A 16,404-nucleotide genomic window follows, 5' to 3' on the forward strand; every position below is an offset into this window, starting at 1 on the left:
TTTGTTGTTTTTTATGTATTTATGTGTGTTTTGAGTAGGGCTGGGCAATATCGACCAAAATTCAATCTCAATATTTTTTCTCAAAATAATGATATACAATATAAATCACAATATTTTAAACTCAAAGTCTTACCAGAAATAATTATGGGTTAAATTTATTTACAAACCGCTGGGACAGCACGTATGAGTGAGGTCTGTAGTGTGGCTTGTTTAGGGGAAGGTCTGGGTTAAGACGCACACAGAAATCCATCTAACTGTGCTTTTCATGCTGTTCTGAGAAGTATTGAAAGCAGCTACTCCTTAAACAAGTTTTTTAATACTAAATAAGCTATAAGATAAGAATGCATTGTGATATATATTTAGGCGATATTGTAATTTTCTATACCACCAAAATAGAAATTTCCATATATCTTGAATCTCAATATATTTCCAAGCTCTAGTTTTGAGTTATTTTTGTATAATTTACTGCTATTCTTTTCTATTTTTGTTGTTCATTTGTCTGTAATCAGTCATTTTAATGTTGTTTTAATATATTTTATTGTTGTTTTTGTGTATATTTGTACTTATCTCATATGTTTTTGAGGTTTTTTTGTGTATTATTCTACAATTTTGTATGTTCTTTTGATTTTGGGGGTGAAATGTGTTTATTTTGGCAGCCGAGGGCGGGGCCAAATGCTTAATCTTAATCTTGGTTTTCATCAGTTAGCAAAATATACAGGTTTATATAAATTAGACAATCATTAAAAGTCTATTTAATTTGGTCCATTTAAAATGCACAGTTGAGTGTCCTGCATCTCTATTATAGACTTTTTTTTAGTATCAATACAATAAAGTCAACATGTTGATATCTATCTTGCTGGTCACAAAAGAATGAAACGCTCTTCTAATGTTTCATTATTTACTCACACAAAGTGAGTCAGTAATGGGTCACTTTTCATGTTCCTTCAGTAGCTGTCAACGGTTTCTCACTGAGTTTGTTTGAAACGCTGGCAGTGACATTGTTGTGTTGTTCGTGTCTGCAGAGCCGCTGCTGGCCGGTCTTCCTCAGATGGTGAAGTTCACGCTGCTGACGGGTCACTACGCCGTTAAAAAAGGAGACGCTTTGCAGCTCAGCAACACAGAGACCATGCCCGTCTTTCCCTCCAGCAGCTGCTCCGCCTGCATCCTCAGCCCCGCTGACGGTAGGAGCTTTGTTCACCTCTGCTTTCACTTTCCTTCCCTACTTCTTTTTCCTCTATCCACAGCTACATTTTCCTCTTTATTTAATCAGAGAATATGATAAACCAACATTTAGATAAAGGTGGCGTGAACAACCTAAAACATGCTAAGGCCTCAGCGTAAGAGTCCAGCATTAATAACTATAATTCAATAACAGTAGCTGTTAGGAATGAAAAATACGTGAAATAAAAATATGGTGATATAAAATTCAAAGGTTAACGAAATAAAATCAAGTAAAAAACTTTTTAAAAAGTACAAGGGCGCGATGAAATTTGACTCTCTGGCTTCCTTAGGGTCGCCTGAAATGTCTAGTGATTGATAAAAAAAAAACAATGTACTGATTAAAATCTTTATTATTAAATTCCTATTATTAAATTATTTTTAAAATTGAAATAACACGATCTTAAACAACCATATTCTACACTTTCACTTTTTCAAAAATAAATCTATTTCAAATAAAATGCGGTATAAAAATATCTGAGATGGCGTAATCTGTAACAAACGTGATCAAAAACAAATTCTAGAAAAAAAAATGTCTTCAAAAAGGTTGGGAACCACTGCAGTTGCAGCTTAGCAGTGTTTACAAGATGCAGATCCGTCAACTCAGAAGTCAGTTATATGTAGCAAATACTGTAAAAAGAATGGATTGGACAAGCTCCCCGGTGGAGTGAAGCTTTTATTTTTTGAGCTCCCCCTGCTGACTGGCTGCAGTATAGGTCATAAACCCCGCCTCCTCAATGATACCAGAAGGGATTTTGATCAAACTGTAAAGTTAAAATACTCGTCACATATTTTTTTTCCAAACCTAAACTCTGATCATTAGTTATTATCACCCTACATTGTTCTCAAGTGCTATTTTTTCAGCGAACTTTGTTTTGAATAAGTTTTTTGAGGTGAAAAACTGTTTTTTACGTCATACATGACGATGACTGACATCCACGGATCTTGCGTAGCTCTCTTTGTGAATAGCAGTTACGCCGTGAAGGAAAGTCGAGACGCATGATTTTCTTCATTTTTAAATAGGGCACGTTTAGATATGAGTGTATATATATGGTGGTTTTGTACTAACCACTATGAACTGAACAAACCATTGGTAGAATTTCCAGTGGGAAAGATACTTATGTTCTTGGCGTAGCTGGGCTGCGTAAATCATCAGCGCAGTACGCTAAATGGGTTGGGCGTTTTACCAGGGCTCCTCCCGCTGGACCCTACTGTGCAGATTCTGCCTCCAAATGACGTTAAATTTGCTAGCTGGAAACACCCCTAAGCGCTGTATTCTGGCTTCAAGAACATTGAGTGGGAACAGCTACAGTGCACGCCCACTATTAGTGATCCACCAAAAAAAACAACCCGTCTGAAACAGCGAGCAAACACTACGATCAGCGCAAGCTTCTCTGGATTCAAGCCAACTTTTCTGCTAAGCGGCCGTATTCCAACACATCTGAGCACTAAAGCCTCTTCTAAGCAGAGATTGAGCCAGAGCACGGAGTGAAAACAGTGATGATCACTCTCAGATGCTACATAACAGTTAGCGCCCACACCATTCAGACCATGATAGGGAAATGAAAAGCTACGTGTTCCAAACACCAGCCACATTTTAAACACACAGGGAAAAACATATGTGTGTGTGTGGGGCTCTCTCTCTCTCTCTCTGTGTGTGTGTGGGTGTGCCTCTCTCTCTCTCTCTCTCTCTGTGTGTGTGTGTGGGTGTGCCTCTCCCTCTCTCTCTCTGTGTGTGTGGGGCTCTCTCTCTCTCTCTGTGTGTGTGTGTGTGTGTGCTTCCCCGTGCGCGTACAACACACGTCCGCACGTTCAGCTGAGAAAAAAGCCAAAACGCACAGAAACACAGCAGCCAACTGTTGTCCAAAATGAAAGCATTAAAGCCAAACAACCAAAGGGAGAAATCTGATTCCATTCACACGTTTAAACAAAATAAAAACAAAGATTAAAAAAAGTAAAACTCACCGAAAGCTTGCCGGTTTCATGATCTGAGTTCACATCATACCAAGATTGTATATGCGTATGCATATATTATTTGTTTATTGGATTCTTCTGTTTGATTCCATTATCAGTGTTTTACTCCCTGTAGTCTTCACTACAGTTTAGGTTAGGGTTGGGGTTTTAATCTATTTTTATATCGGTACAGAGGTGAACTCAGTCCATGGCACCGGGGTGTTTTGGAAACTTTGGTTGCTTGTCTATCCTATGGTCAGGACCTCACAGGCTGTCCGTGGAGGTGCCTGAACAAAACCAAAGTAAATAATGACCAGCCGTACTAGATGCCTGAACAAAAATATCCGAGTCCGAAGAAAAATATAGGGAACTTATAGTATTAAAAAGCAAAGAACTTCAACCATTTGAGCCCTTTCTCATGGCAGTCCTTTAACTGCATCAAAGCACAGAACAGCTGAAGGAGGAGAGAACCTCCAGAATGATGAAAATTAATACAGTGCTTGACTGGTTGCCTGTCTATCAACACAGAGCGAATATATATGTAAATTAAAATTTATATATATATATATATATATAAAGGCAGCTTTACATTAATAGTCCGAATTGGTGTTTGAGGATCAACCGATGGTTCGTGGTCCAGTCTCTGTCCGAGGGGCAGACCACCGTGGGGCAGACTCGGAAGTCCCATGCCATAAAAAACTGGCTTTGGGGTTTTAAGTGCGTCCACTCTCCGGTGCTGGTCCACGGCAGAAGCCCCCCAGAGTAGAAGATGGATCCTGTTCGTGATCGCCAATTTGTCACGGCAAATTTGCGGTTGACCTCATTTGGAGACATGATTTATTGCTCTGGTTGAGTGATGGAGTCCAGCCGAGGCATTGATGATTTTATAAAAAAGGTTTATTATAAAACTAAATAAAAAGGAGTACAAAGATGGACAAAATTAGTGACCGCCCCAGGCGGACGTCCGATGATCGAGTGGGACAGTTCTAACTCATCACGTATATTCCCCCTCAGTCCCCCTCCCTCCTCCCCCCAGGAGATAAAGAGGACAGGGTGGAGGTGAAAGAAGAGGGTGAAAAGAGACAGTTTCTTCTTTAGGTCAAAACAACCAGTTCTCTGGTATCTCCTGATTGTCGTGAGTGTTGGAGGTGTGTGCGTGTATGGTGTTTGTGTGTATGAATGGATGTGTATTGGGTGTGTATGTGTGACTATGTGAGTGTGTGTAGGCATGTGAGTGTGTCATGCCTCTGTGTCTGAGGGGTAAGATGTGTTTTGCGAAGCTGACCTCGAGAAGAGAGCAGAAAACATGAGACAGCAGAAATGAAAAGTCTCAACTTAAAGCCTTAAAAAGAATAAGAGTAAGAGTAAATATGTTAATAAACATAACTAACAATTTTGCCCTGACACATGTTATCTGGGTGATATCACCGTTTTTAAACCCTTATTTGTTTTATTAGCAGGGACTGTAGCACTGCATCATGTAATGCTTTCTCACGTGATTTTATAATAATTTAGTACAAATTGTGGTTATTTCAGAATTTGGGCGTGGATTGTATTTTTTCTGTGTAAATGCAATATAGTGTCGAATAACTAACCAGAAAGAATGTCTTCCTGCATAAAAACTTTAATGTTATGCATTCTGACCTAAATAAATTACAATAATATTAATAATAAACAATGAGTATTAAATAATTACTTTTTCACGTAATAATATCTTGAATGAGGCAAAATGATATCATTCAAGTGAATGACATAAGAGTTAATGTTTTAGATTAAAGCATTACAGGAAATAATAAATCATAATGAATAATAAAATAACATTTGAGGTGAAAAGGCCATAATTTAAATATTATTGTGCTCTAGTTTGCACTTCTACGTATATATGAAATATCTAAGAAACCGAACATAATCAAGCAGTGGACAGATATCAGTCCCAACAGGGTCTATACTTTAATTTTTGTTGATTTTATGACCAATTTCTAATAAATTAAAAGATATGTCATAATTTAAGGAAAATTTAAGGATTTTTAAATTTTGAGTTTTTTTCAACAGTTAAACTTTAAAAACAACTGCAATAATGTGATGTACTGTAAGCATTATATAAGCAAATATTGTTGAGTTTCATTTACACAATGGTTCATGCTTTGGGCCGAATTGGATGGTCTGCGTTCACACCGAATGCATTTTCTGTGGCACTGGACACATCTGCCGCACGAAACGTTCTGTAGGTTTTGCAGGATCAAAAAATGTCCTCATTCGCTTCATATGCGTGTTTGAAGCGAAAGCCCCGCCCACCAGCGACACATCCAACTTGGTGAGTTTCACTGCCTGCTGAAGCGAGGAGCTGCACTCCTTTTTCTCCTCTCACAAACATAAACCACCAGTGTGATTAGCCAGTGTGATTAGCAGCTAATGCTATGCTAGCTCAGTGCTACAGAGAACTTTGACCTGCTACTACCACCTCCTCACTGATTCTCCTCCACACCTGATCCTTCCTAGTCCAGTCCTGGTTATAAAGGCCGTGTCATACAGCTCCAGGTGGTCACACACAGCTTCTACTCCATGGTTGAATGGGTGAACAGACCGGTGTCCGTGTTGATGGCCTGACGTCATCGTCAACAAAGACTCCAATTGGCTTTCGTCGTGCGAAACAGTCGCAGGAGTTCAATATTTTCAACTTTTTTACGAATGTGCGAATATGACGAAAAATTGGGAGCGCGCTCGCACGACCAACGCTCTTGACGTGCGGATCGTACCGCCGCACAGGAAAGATTTTGCATCTGGGACGCATTCATTGACTTTGTATGTAATCTGGAGGCACGAACATTTCGTGACACATTCGGTGAGAACGCAGCATTAAGGGCCAGATTTTGGCAATGGGCCTAGAGTTTGACACGTGATGTAAAGTGTTCCTCTCTGTGTGCGCTGCTCAGAGTTGGTCGGTGAAAGCCTGCTGTCCATCCAAGCCTCTGAAAAGGTGACCAGCATCAGCCTTCCCCCGACCCCTCCCTACCACACCCTGGAGTTCCAGCTCCAGGTTTTGTGCATCATCCCGTCTGGATCGCAGCGGCTCCCCAACGAGAGGCTGACCAACGGCGAGGTTCGCCATCGGCCGCGCAGCTACAGCCATCCTGACACGCCCATGGCCGCCATCGACCAGAGGGTGAGACCACCAGAAAATACCAAATATAACACACTGTAAATAAACATGGATACACACACAAATATGAAGGATAGTTTAATCAGCTCCATAAAGTCAGCAAAATGATGGTCCATTGTTCTATGAATCTGTGATAACCACATTTATTTATTTATTTATCTGAATAATATCCTCTGTTATCCAGGACGTTTATTATTATTTATGCCATAGAATATAGTCTTCTTAAAGATGTAAGTCTTTGTTTTAATCAGAAACAAAATGGGTTTAAAGTGACAAAAAATTGTGGAAAAGGTGGTGAAATTGAATTTTAAAAACCACAGAAATTGGTTAAAAGTTGCAAATTGGAGTGGACAAAAACAGACAGAAAATGTGGTAAAAAATGGTTCACAGTGTCAATATTGGCTGAAAAGTGGTGGAAAGGGTTTAAGTGCTGAAAATGTTTTGAAAGTGGAAAAAATGTGCAGAAAAGGTATTGTAATATGATGAAGTGGCAAAAATGGGAGTAATGTAGCAAAAATGCATTAAAAGGAGCAAAAATATGGCAAGAAAAGTTGAAAGTTTGGTGTTGTTGCAGAAAAAGAGTGAACATAAGCAAAAATGGGTTCAAATAAAATTATCTTAGTTTCTCAAAGTTCATCTGGCGACCCCCTCCCATTGTTTCGCGACCCCAAATGGAGTCCTGCCCCCTCGTTTGAGAACGCCTGCCATTGACGATGCATATAAGTGTTTTTAATTCATTCTTACTGTGATTGTGGTTTCAATCAAGACAGTGTTTACAGTGCAAATCAACACAAACTTTTGAGTTGTAATTCAAACCTTTTACATCTTTTTTTCCAGCAAATGATCTTTGATTTATTGATCTATTAGGCCTTCACTGACTTTCTCTGATTAACAAAAAAAAAACATTGTAATGTAAATTAGAAATATCTCACTGCATTTAAAACACAATCTATTTTATATCAACTTAACACACATTTAAACCTTTTTCCTAATGTTTTGTTTCGAGAAAATTATTTAGAGAAATCTTGTTCAACTCCTAAATTCCATGCTTTATTAACACAATTTCCCTCAGTTGTTCCAATCCCACTTCCTGTTTAGGTTGCAGAGCTTTATTATGGAAGCAGGACTTTTTAAACACTGCTGTTGTGTGTTCTTAGATGTCTATCGACTGTCCGTGGTCCATCTACTCCACGCTGCTCGCTCTCACCTTCTACATCCCCTTCAAGACCAAACACTCACTGCTGTCTGCTGGGAACAGGTGAGACAAACTTTCAAACACGTCCAAAAAAGTTAAATGTCCTTTAACAGGGAGTCGTGTTTTAAGTTTATTCATGAGTCAATCAGATCTAAATCAGACTTTTGTGTTTTATTCCCCATATGATCTCAGAAAATACATCCAAGTGTGGCTGCGGAACGTGTCTGACGTGAACTTCACGCTGGCAGACGTGAAACTGTCGGAGAAGCAGCAGGCATCGCTGGAGCTGCAGTCCCTAAACACTAAAACTCAACAGGTAAACAAAACAATGGGCTACTGGTGGCCACATGCTCCCAAAATAAATACACAAAATGACTGATCAGAATGATTCAGTGGGAGCGCGCTTGATTTAATGTAAACAGTTTCTAATGTGACGGAGCTCAATTTTTTGATGGAATGAAGCTTATAAAACTGGAAAAAATCCACAAATTAGCCGCGTCATTGTTTAAGCCACAGGGTTCAAATCGTGGGGAAAAAGTAGCGCCTTATAGTCCGGAAATTACAGTAAATATGTTTTGTTTTTACTAAATAACTCAAGAAAATAAGAATGACCATTTATTATTGGGCTTGGTTTATTTGATCTGATTCTCCAACTATTGATCAATAAATAAGCGAAGCAGAAATACTTTATTGATCCCAGCGGGAAATTACTTTTTTTTTTTTTTACTGAGGCTCCAGAAGTATTTTGGATGAAGATTAGATTTTGTAAAAAGAAAAAAAAACTAAATGATTGATAAAACAATAAAAATAACAACACTGCCATTTCTGTTGAATTCACATTTTACTCACTAGATGACGCCTCGTGCCTAATGTGTTTTTTTTTTTAAATCACATTGTTGTGAATTTTCACTGTCTTTTAAATGCTGTAAAATAAGCTCTTTTAAATTCTAGGCCTGTTTATAACATAAAAAGTGCCGTAATGTTTGTAATACATCTTTAAACTATGTAAACCAATAGAAACTGTCACAGCACTGAGATGTAAGTCACACTGTTTACAGATGTTAAAATGTTAAACATGCCATCTTCAGTTTGTGTTTCGAGCTTCATATTCTTGTGTGTGTGTATCTCTGTGTGTGTGTGTATGTGTGTGTGTGTAGCTTTTGTGCAGCAGACACTCAGTGTTCTGCCTGTGGGAGGTGCGGTGGAAGGACGACCTCCCGTTGTGTCTTCAGTGTGTCTTCTCTGCAAACTTCTCTCCACTCAACCAGGACGTCTCCGCTTTCAAACCTTTCCACTACCAGTTTCAGCTGGAGAGAGTCCCAGTGAGTCCACGATCACTGACCCCCATTTACATAAAGACCTGCACTTTTTGTGATGTTGAGCTGTTCTGAAGCACTGTAACATTCTTGTAGCCTACAGCAGTGTTTCCCAACCAGGGCTACCATAATTCAATCTTTCTGGTTTATTTCAGACATACTAGTGCATGACAAAGTGATATGGAAAAACAAAGTTTAGGAAGGAAAATGTGAACTTAATATCCTAGATATTGTTGCTGTAGAGCAGGTGTGTCAAACCGAAAGGGATTAATTTTAATGCAAAACTTATTTGTTGTGTACATTTTTAGTTTTTAGTCCTTCATAATCCAATGAAACTTCTTGATATTTGCAGGCTCCTGCAGAGATAATCTGCTTCCCACTCTGTAAATTACCATCCCTAATTTCACCTTCATTGCTTTTCTTTTCTCTTTGTATTATACTGTTTATATTGCATTGCACTGTTTAACCAATCTGGCCTTAAATCTTTAAAATGTTTTTATTAGAAGATTTTTGTCTAACAAAACACATTTTGCACCATATTCATTTAATTTATTTAAAACATGGGACTACTTTGAAGTTTTAGATCTTGTGTTCCTCCATTTTGAAATCATGTGATTGATGTCACACTGCCTGTAAACAACCTATTGTTTTCTGATGGAGTGAAGCATTCAGCCTGATGTTTAGATCATTTAGTGAGTGTGTATCTGTAACTGCTGTGTCATGTGTCAGACGTTGTACAGTGTGAAAGCGGAGATCTTCCCTCCTGCTGGTGAGCAGCACTGTCGCTCTGGGTTGCTCTGTGGACTGGAGGTGTGCATAACACGGCTGACTGAGCCCGCTGAGGCAGAGCTGGCTGAGGACAGCAAGACGGACTCAGACGGACTCAAAACCACTAAACTCATGTATGAAGGTACGAAGGACACATCAGAACTAGAGAAGAATACCTGAGTCCATGAATATCAGAGTCCACAGAAGAAAACGTGACCTTAAAGAAACACAATTCTTTCCTTTGTAATGTTTAATTCATTATTACCATATATAAACAATGTAAAAGTGTTTGTGTGGTTTCTAATCATCATAACAGGCAAATTATCATTAAAATATTTTGTATTTATTTGGAAAAGAGAAGAAAATACTAAAAATCTTTATTTTTTTTTCTCTCATTCTTTTCTTTTTTTGTATTTCTTTGTTTTGTCTTTCTTTTCTTTCTCTTTCTGTCATGGGCATGTGTGGGTGCAGACCCAAATGCAGGGACGGAGGTGGAGCTCAGGCGCATCATACCAGTATTTGTTGTTACCACAGGCATGGTCAGTCCAGGGAGGCAGAGGTAATCATAAAAACACAAGAAGCAATGTTCAGGCGGCCTCCCATGAGGCAGGGCAGGTGAAGCTGGAGACCAGGGCTCTGGCGGCCTCCCATGAGGCAGAGCCGGCGAAGCAGGGGACCAGGAGTCCGGTGAGGCAGACGGGAAGACCTCCGGTGGGCCGGGCTCAGAGGGCTCAGATGGGAAGACCTCCGGCGGGCCGGGCAAAGGGGGCCCAGACGGGAAAACCTCCGGCGGGCCGGGCAAAGGGGGCTCTGGAAAGCTGGGAGTTGGGGGCCTGGTGCGGGGAGCCGGCACTGGCGGCGACGTTGGCGGCCTGGTGCGGGGAGCCGGCACTGGCGCTAGGGGACTCGGGAACGCCAGCCTGGGAGCTAGGGGACTCGGGAACGCTAGCCTGGGAGCTAGGGGACTCGGGAACGCTAGCCTGGGAGCTAGGGGACTCGGGAACGCTAGCCTGGGAGCTAGGGGACTCGGGCTGGGAACTGGACTGCACCTGAGAGTTGTGTGCTGAGGACATCTCTGGTAGTGGAGTATAGGGAGAACCCAGCAATCTCCTGATCTGCCTCTTAGCGTTCTCCAAAGTCTTCGCCACGACGGGAACTCTCTCCAGAGCAGGTCGAAGACGAATGGCCACACAAACTCCCATCAGTGTCCACTCTCTCCTGGGGACAGTTGGTCTCCCTCAGTCTGGAGAGCAGGAGCTCCTCCAACTTGCTGAAAAATAAAAAATCCTCCACTGAGGGTCCCGCTGGGTCTGATGTTGGCTGGGACATTCTGTCATGGGCATGTGTGGGTGCAGACCCAAATGCAGGGACGGAGGCAGAGCTCAGGTGCATCATACCAGTATTTATTGTTACCACAGGCATGGTCAGTCCAGGGAGGCAGAGGTAATCAGAAAAACACAAAAAGCAAAAACCTAGCCCAGGTCACAAGTGCTAACAGAACTGACGAACTACGATCATAGCAAAAGTAATGTCCCAGCACTGAACTGCAACAAAGCCTCCACCTTTATACTCAGCAGGTTATCAGATGCAGCTGGTCCAATCAGCAGGAGAAAGCTGCTGGAAGGGAGTCCAAGATCTCCTGCCTGCCCTACAAAATAAAACCCCATTGTGACACTTTCTTTCTCGCTCTTTCTTTTTTCTTTTTTGCTTTTCTTTCTTTTCTCTCTTTCTTTTTTCCTCTATTTCATTTTTGTTTTTCAAATCAGAAAATTTAAGTGTTTCATAAATAAAGTTATTGATCTTTCTTTCTTTTCCTATGTATATACAGTCGCACTGCATTTAATAATGTAGTTATTTGACTAATGAACACATGATTTTTATAAAATGATAATCGTGGAGTTAAAGCAGTAGCAGTCACTGGTTTCTTTTCCTTCATTCATTCATTCATTCATTCATTCATTCATTCATTCATTCCGTGGTTGTAACCTGGTGTGTCCACAGTGGCTGACAGCAGCAGTAACTGGGCAGTGTGTGGGCGGAGCTCGGGGACGGTTTCCATGCCGATGGCGGCCAACGCTACACACAAGGTTCAGATCGAGGTGATGCCGCTGTTCGCCGGACACCTTCCTTTCCCTAAGATTAAAGTGTTGAAGTACCTTCCTCACACGCCGTCCACCACCATTCAGCCGGACCCTGGTAAGTTTGAAAACCAATGTTTGTGAAAACCAATTCAGAGGCAAGGCGAGGCAAATTTATTTGTATAGCGCATTTCATACACAAGGCAACTCAATGTGCTTTACATGATAAAACATTCAATTGTTTAAAATCAATAAACAACAAACACATGACATCAATAACATGACCATAAATCTCTCTCTCAATCATACGCAGTAAAGAAAAAAGTGCCTTTAACTTTGATTTAAAAATGTTCACATGTGATGCTGACTTCAGCTCTGCTACAGTTTGTTCCACTTCTTTGCAGCATAACAACTAAACACACCATCACCATGTTTACTGTGAGCTCTGGGCTCCACTATCTGACCTGTGTCCATAGATCTGAGAGACCTGCTGGGTTCATACCTGACTAACATCTCACTGATGTATTCTGGACCAAACCCATTCACACATTTATAACCAGCGGCAGAACTTTAAAGTCTATTCTGAGGCTGACTGGGAGCCAGTGTAAAGACTTTAAAACTGGACTAATGTGTTCTGACCTCTTTGTTCTGGTTCAGACCTGAGCTGCAGCGTTCTGAACCAGCTGTAGATGTTTGATGAAGACCATTACAATAGTCTAGTCTGCTGGAGATAAAAGCATGGACCAGTTTCTCCTGATCTTTCTGAGTCATTAAACCTTTCACTCTGGAGATGTTCTTTAGGTGGTAGAAGATTTTGTGATAGATTTGATCTGATGCTGAATGTAAGATCTGAGTCAATCAGAACACCAAGGTTTTTGACTTGGTCTTTAGCTTTTAAAGATCCAGACTCAAGATAATTGCTGATAGCAGTCCTCTTTTCCTTGTTACCAAAGACAATCACCTCCATCTTGTGATGGTTTAGTTGAATGAGAACAGATACTTTTCCTGAATCAGTGTTCAAGTTTATGTCATTGATCACTTTGATCAGATCAGTTTCTGTGCTGTGATGAGAACGAAAACCTGACTGAAACTTATCAAATATTTTGTTGAATGTTAAGAATTGACTCAGTTGGTTGAAGACCACCTTCTCAATAATCTTGGCCATGAATGGAAGGTTGCTGATTGGTCTATAGTTAGCCAGTATAGAGGCATCCAGTGTTTTCTTTTTTTAACAGAGGTTTCACAGCAGCTACTTTCAGGGATTTTGGTACGGTGCCTGATTGGAATGAGCAGTTAATTATCTGACAAAAATCAGTGACAATTGACTTTACAACAGTTTTAAAGAAGTTTGAGGGTATTGTGTCAAGGCAACACGTTGATGGATTCAGCTGCTGAACAGTTTCCTCTATTGTTTTAGGGTTCACTGTAATAAACTCTAACATTGTAGTTGACTCCTCCCTCAGTGGTTGAAGCTGTTCAACTTTTTGTTATTTTGTTGGTTTGTTCTGATGTTTGACCTTATTGATTGTATTTTTTCATTGAAATATACAGTAAATTCATTGTATTTTCCAGCTGACAGTAATTCAGGGGCTATCTGATCTGGGGGGGTTGTGAGCTTTTCAATTACAGAAAACAACGTGCGAGAGTTGTTGACATTTTTGGCAATAATTTCAGAAAAGTATTGCTGCCTTGCTTTGAACAAGCCATCATTGAATTTTTGCAGACTTATTTCGTATAGTTCTAGATTAATTTGGAGTTTTGTTGATCTCCATTTACGCTCAGCTCTTCTACAGTCAGATTTCAATTTCTACATTATCTCAGTCCTCCTCCAAGGTGTTTTCTGTGTGTTTGGTTTTCTCTTAGTTTTGATTGGAGCCACCACATCTATGACATTACAGACGTTTCTATTATACTCATCCAGAAGATCATCGACTGTCTCACCACTCAATGTTGGTGTCATTGCTATGGCTTCCATAAACTGTGCACTTGTGTTCTCATTTATGTACCTTTTCTTTAAACACACAGAAGTAGGGGGAACAGATGTTACAGTCTCTAGGTCAAAAAAGACACAGAAATGATCAGATAGAGCTCAGTCTCTTACATCAACAGCAGAGATATCAACACCTTTAGAGATAACCAGATCCAAAGTGTGACCTTGAGTGTGTGTTGGACCAGTCACATGTTGTGTAAGACCAAAAGCGTCCATTAAAGCATATAGTTCTTTGGCAGTATTGTCCATGTTATTGTCTACATGAATATTTAAGTCACCTGTTATTATTAAAAAGTTGTATTCAGTGCATACAACTGACAGCAGTTCAGCAAACTCATCCATGAATTCTTTATAATATTTTGGGGGTCTATAAACGACTAAAAACAGAACTCTTAGTATTTTATATATATATATATATATATATATATATATATATATATATATATATATATATATATATATATATATACGTAAAAGTGCAAACTAGGGCACAATAATGTTGAAATTACTCATTTTCCAGCATAAAATCTGTGGCCCTCTTGAGATCAAACTGCTCCTTGTTTGGCCCCTGAATTAAAATGAGTGACACCGCTGTGTTTTTGGATATCGGTGCCTCATGTCTCACATCTCTCTCTCGTGGCGTCCTCAGACAGCTGTTTGGAGAACGACAGCCTGTCTCTATTGGATAAGACCCTGGAGGACCAGGGGGACACAGCCAGCATCCGTAGCCGAGGCAGCATTCACTCTGTGGGCAGCAACGAGCACCAGCAGCAGAGGAGCTCCACCATGCCACGCTTAGAGCCCTTCAGCCCAGGTCAGGTGTTCAACCACAGCCAATCACAGCAGGTCCTGGTGCTGCCCGCCGCAGACGACCACATCATAGAGGTCAACGCCACATGACCCTGGGAGGAGCTAAGCCCCGCCCCCTCACACTCAGACTGAACCTCAGACTCTGCAGAGCGACGGATCCACGTGGCGTTAGCATGACACGCCCTCGCCCCTTGGACACGCTGCTGACTGGACAGTGAAGAGCCAATCACAGCGGAGGATTTTCTCCGCCTCACTTTGTACAAAGTTTATCAATTTGATTTGTAGGAAAAAAGATCAATATATCAGGACTGATCAGTCCAGCTGTGAAGTGAAGAGAAACACTTCTGATTGTCTCATGATGCACCAAAATGTGTGTGTACACGGGTGTGTGTGTGTGTCTGTCTCAGCTCCTCTGACCACATTCAGCTGTTCTACTGTCACAACACGACCATACTGAGTCCGTCAAACACTTGTTTGTCCTACCAAGGACTCATTTGTCCTGTCAATGACTCGGTGAAACTGATCAACGATTTATTTCTCAGTTGTAGTTTTTTCTTGTCCTGTCGATGACAGTATTTGCTCTACGTCAGACGCACTTCAAGCTTTGGATGAAAACACCTGTGAATGTAATCAAGCTCATTCAGTTTTTTATTTTCAAAAGTTAAAATATGAACCAAAATGTGTGAATAATTAAGCTGGAGGTTGAAATTTTCCTAAAAACGCTGAAGGTTTTGTCTTGAATTGGTTTTATGTCTGGAGCTGAGTTGAGTGGTGTCTCGTCTGTTGTTTGTGTTATTTATTCTGTCTGTGTGTGTGTGTGTGAGAGACTCTGAATGCACATGTGGGTGACGCACAGCTGAATGAAGTGGTGAATATGTTATTCATGTGTCTCCCCTGCTGGTGCTCACACTGTAAGTACAGCCTCCTTCAGCCGTGTACATATACAGATCTGTAAATAATGATTCAAATGAAGATCATCTCTGATTGCCAACTATATTAAAAACAAAATCATTCAACAGACTCACGCTGTGTTTTGATCATCAGTCTCACTCTGTTCATTGGAAAGTATTAGCAGAGGTAAAAAGATCAGATTATTACTCTTTAATGCAGGGGTTCTCAAGCTTGGGTTCAGGACCCCATTTGGGGTTGCGAGACACTGGGAGGGGGCCGTTGGATGCCTTGAAGAAACAAAAAATATGCCATATTTTTGCTTTTTTTAGTGTATTTTTGCTACATTACTCATTTTTGCCTTTTCTACATTAAATTTCAATGTCTTTTCTGCACATTTTTTTCACTTTAAAGACATTTTCAGCACCCAGCGACCCATTATTGTCACTTTTAACCTCTTTTCACCATATTTCATGCTTATTTATGCCAATTTAACCACATTTCTTGTACACATTATTTGCCAGTTTAAACTAATTGTTCCTACTTTTAAATTACAAACTAAACCTGGACCCACTGTTGGATAAAGTCAGAGAAGATCTGCGGAGATGGAACAATCTCCCCATCTCACTCCTTGGCAGAATAGCCTCAGTTAAAATTAAAATCTTACCTAAAATAAACTATCAATTGTCCAATTATTCAGCTGAAAGGGTTTAGGTTGAAGCAAAGCTTACTTTCCCATCACGACAAAACAAGATTCTCTACATCAGGGGTTCTCAACTGGTCTCACCCTGGGACCCATATTTTGCCACGGTCATTAAATCGCGACCCACTTTTTTTCAGACTTCAACCAACCAAAGTTAGTTTTTCAAAAATGGCTGTTGAAAACATGTATATAATCATCTTTTAAATATAAATCTATACATGATCCTGTGCAAAATGCATTTCACAGCAAACCTGTCAAAAGAAAAGTTTATTTCAAGATAAAAGACAAGCTCAACACAATAAACATTAAGTATTCATTTGGTTTT

At 40.3% G+C, this 16,404-nt stretch overlaps 1 protein-coding gene across 1 annotated transcript in view; it reads left to right on the forward strand.

Moving 5' to 3' along the window:
* Positions 1-15,508, forward strand: part of trappc10 (trafficking protein particle complex subunit 10) — a 46,698-nt gene extending 31,190 nt beyond the window's left edge. The window contains exons 16-23 of the mRNA XM_028436198.1: positions 1,023-1,181; positions 6,105-6,334; positions 7,489-7,589; positions 7,719-7,842; positions 8,684-8,848; positions 9,572-9,752; positions 11,612-11,806; positions 14,328-15,508. Of these exons, the coding sequence (XP_028291999.1) occupies positions 1,023-1,181; positions 6,105-6,334; positions 7,489-7,589; positions 7,719-7,842; positions 8,684-8,848; positions 9,572-9,752; positions 11,612-11,806; positions 14,328-14,578 (1,406 nt within the window). The 3' untranslated portion in view covers positions 14,579-15,508. The remainder of the gene's footprint in view (positions 1-1,022; positions 1,182-6,104; positions 6,335-7,488; positions 7,590-7,718; positions 7,843-8,683; positions 8,849-9,571; positions 9,753-11,611; positions 11,807-14,327) is intronic.
* The last annotated feature ends 896 nt before the right edge of the window (positions 15,509-16,404 follow it).

This window comes from Gouania willdenowi, chromosome 21 (genome assembly GCF_900634775.1).
Source record: "Gouania willdenowi chromosome 21, fGouWil2.1, whole genome shotgun sequence".
Lineage (NCBI taxonomy): Eukaryota > Metazoa > Chordata > Actinopteri > Blenniiformes > Gobiesocidae > Gouania > Gouania willdenowi.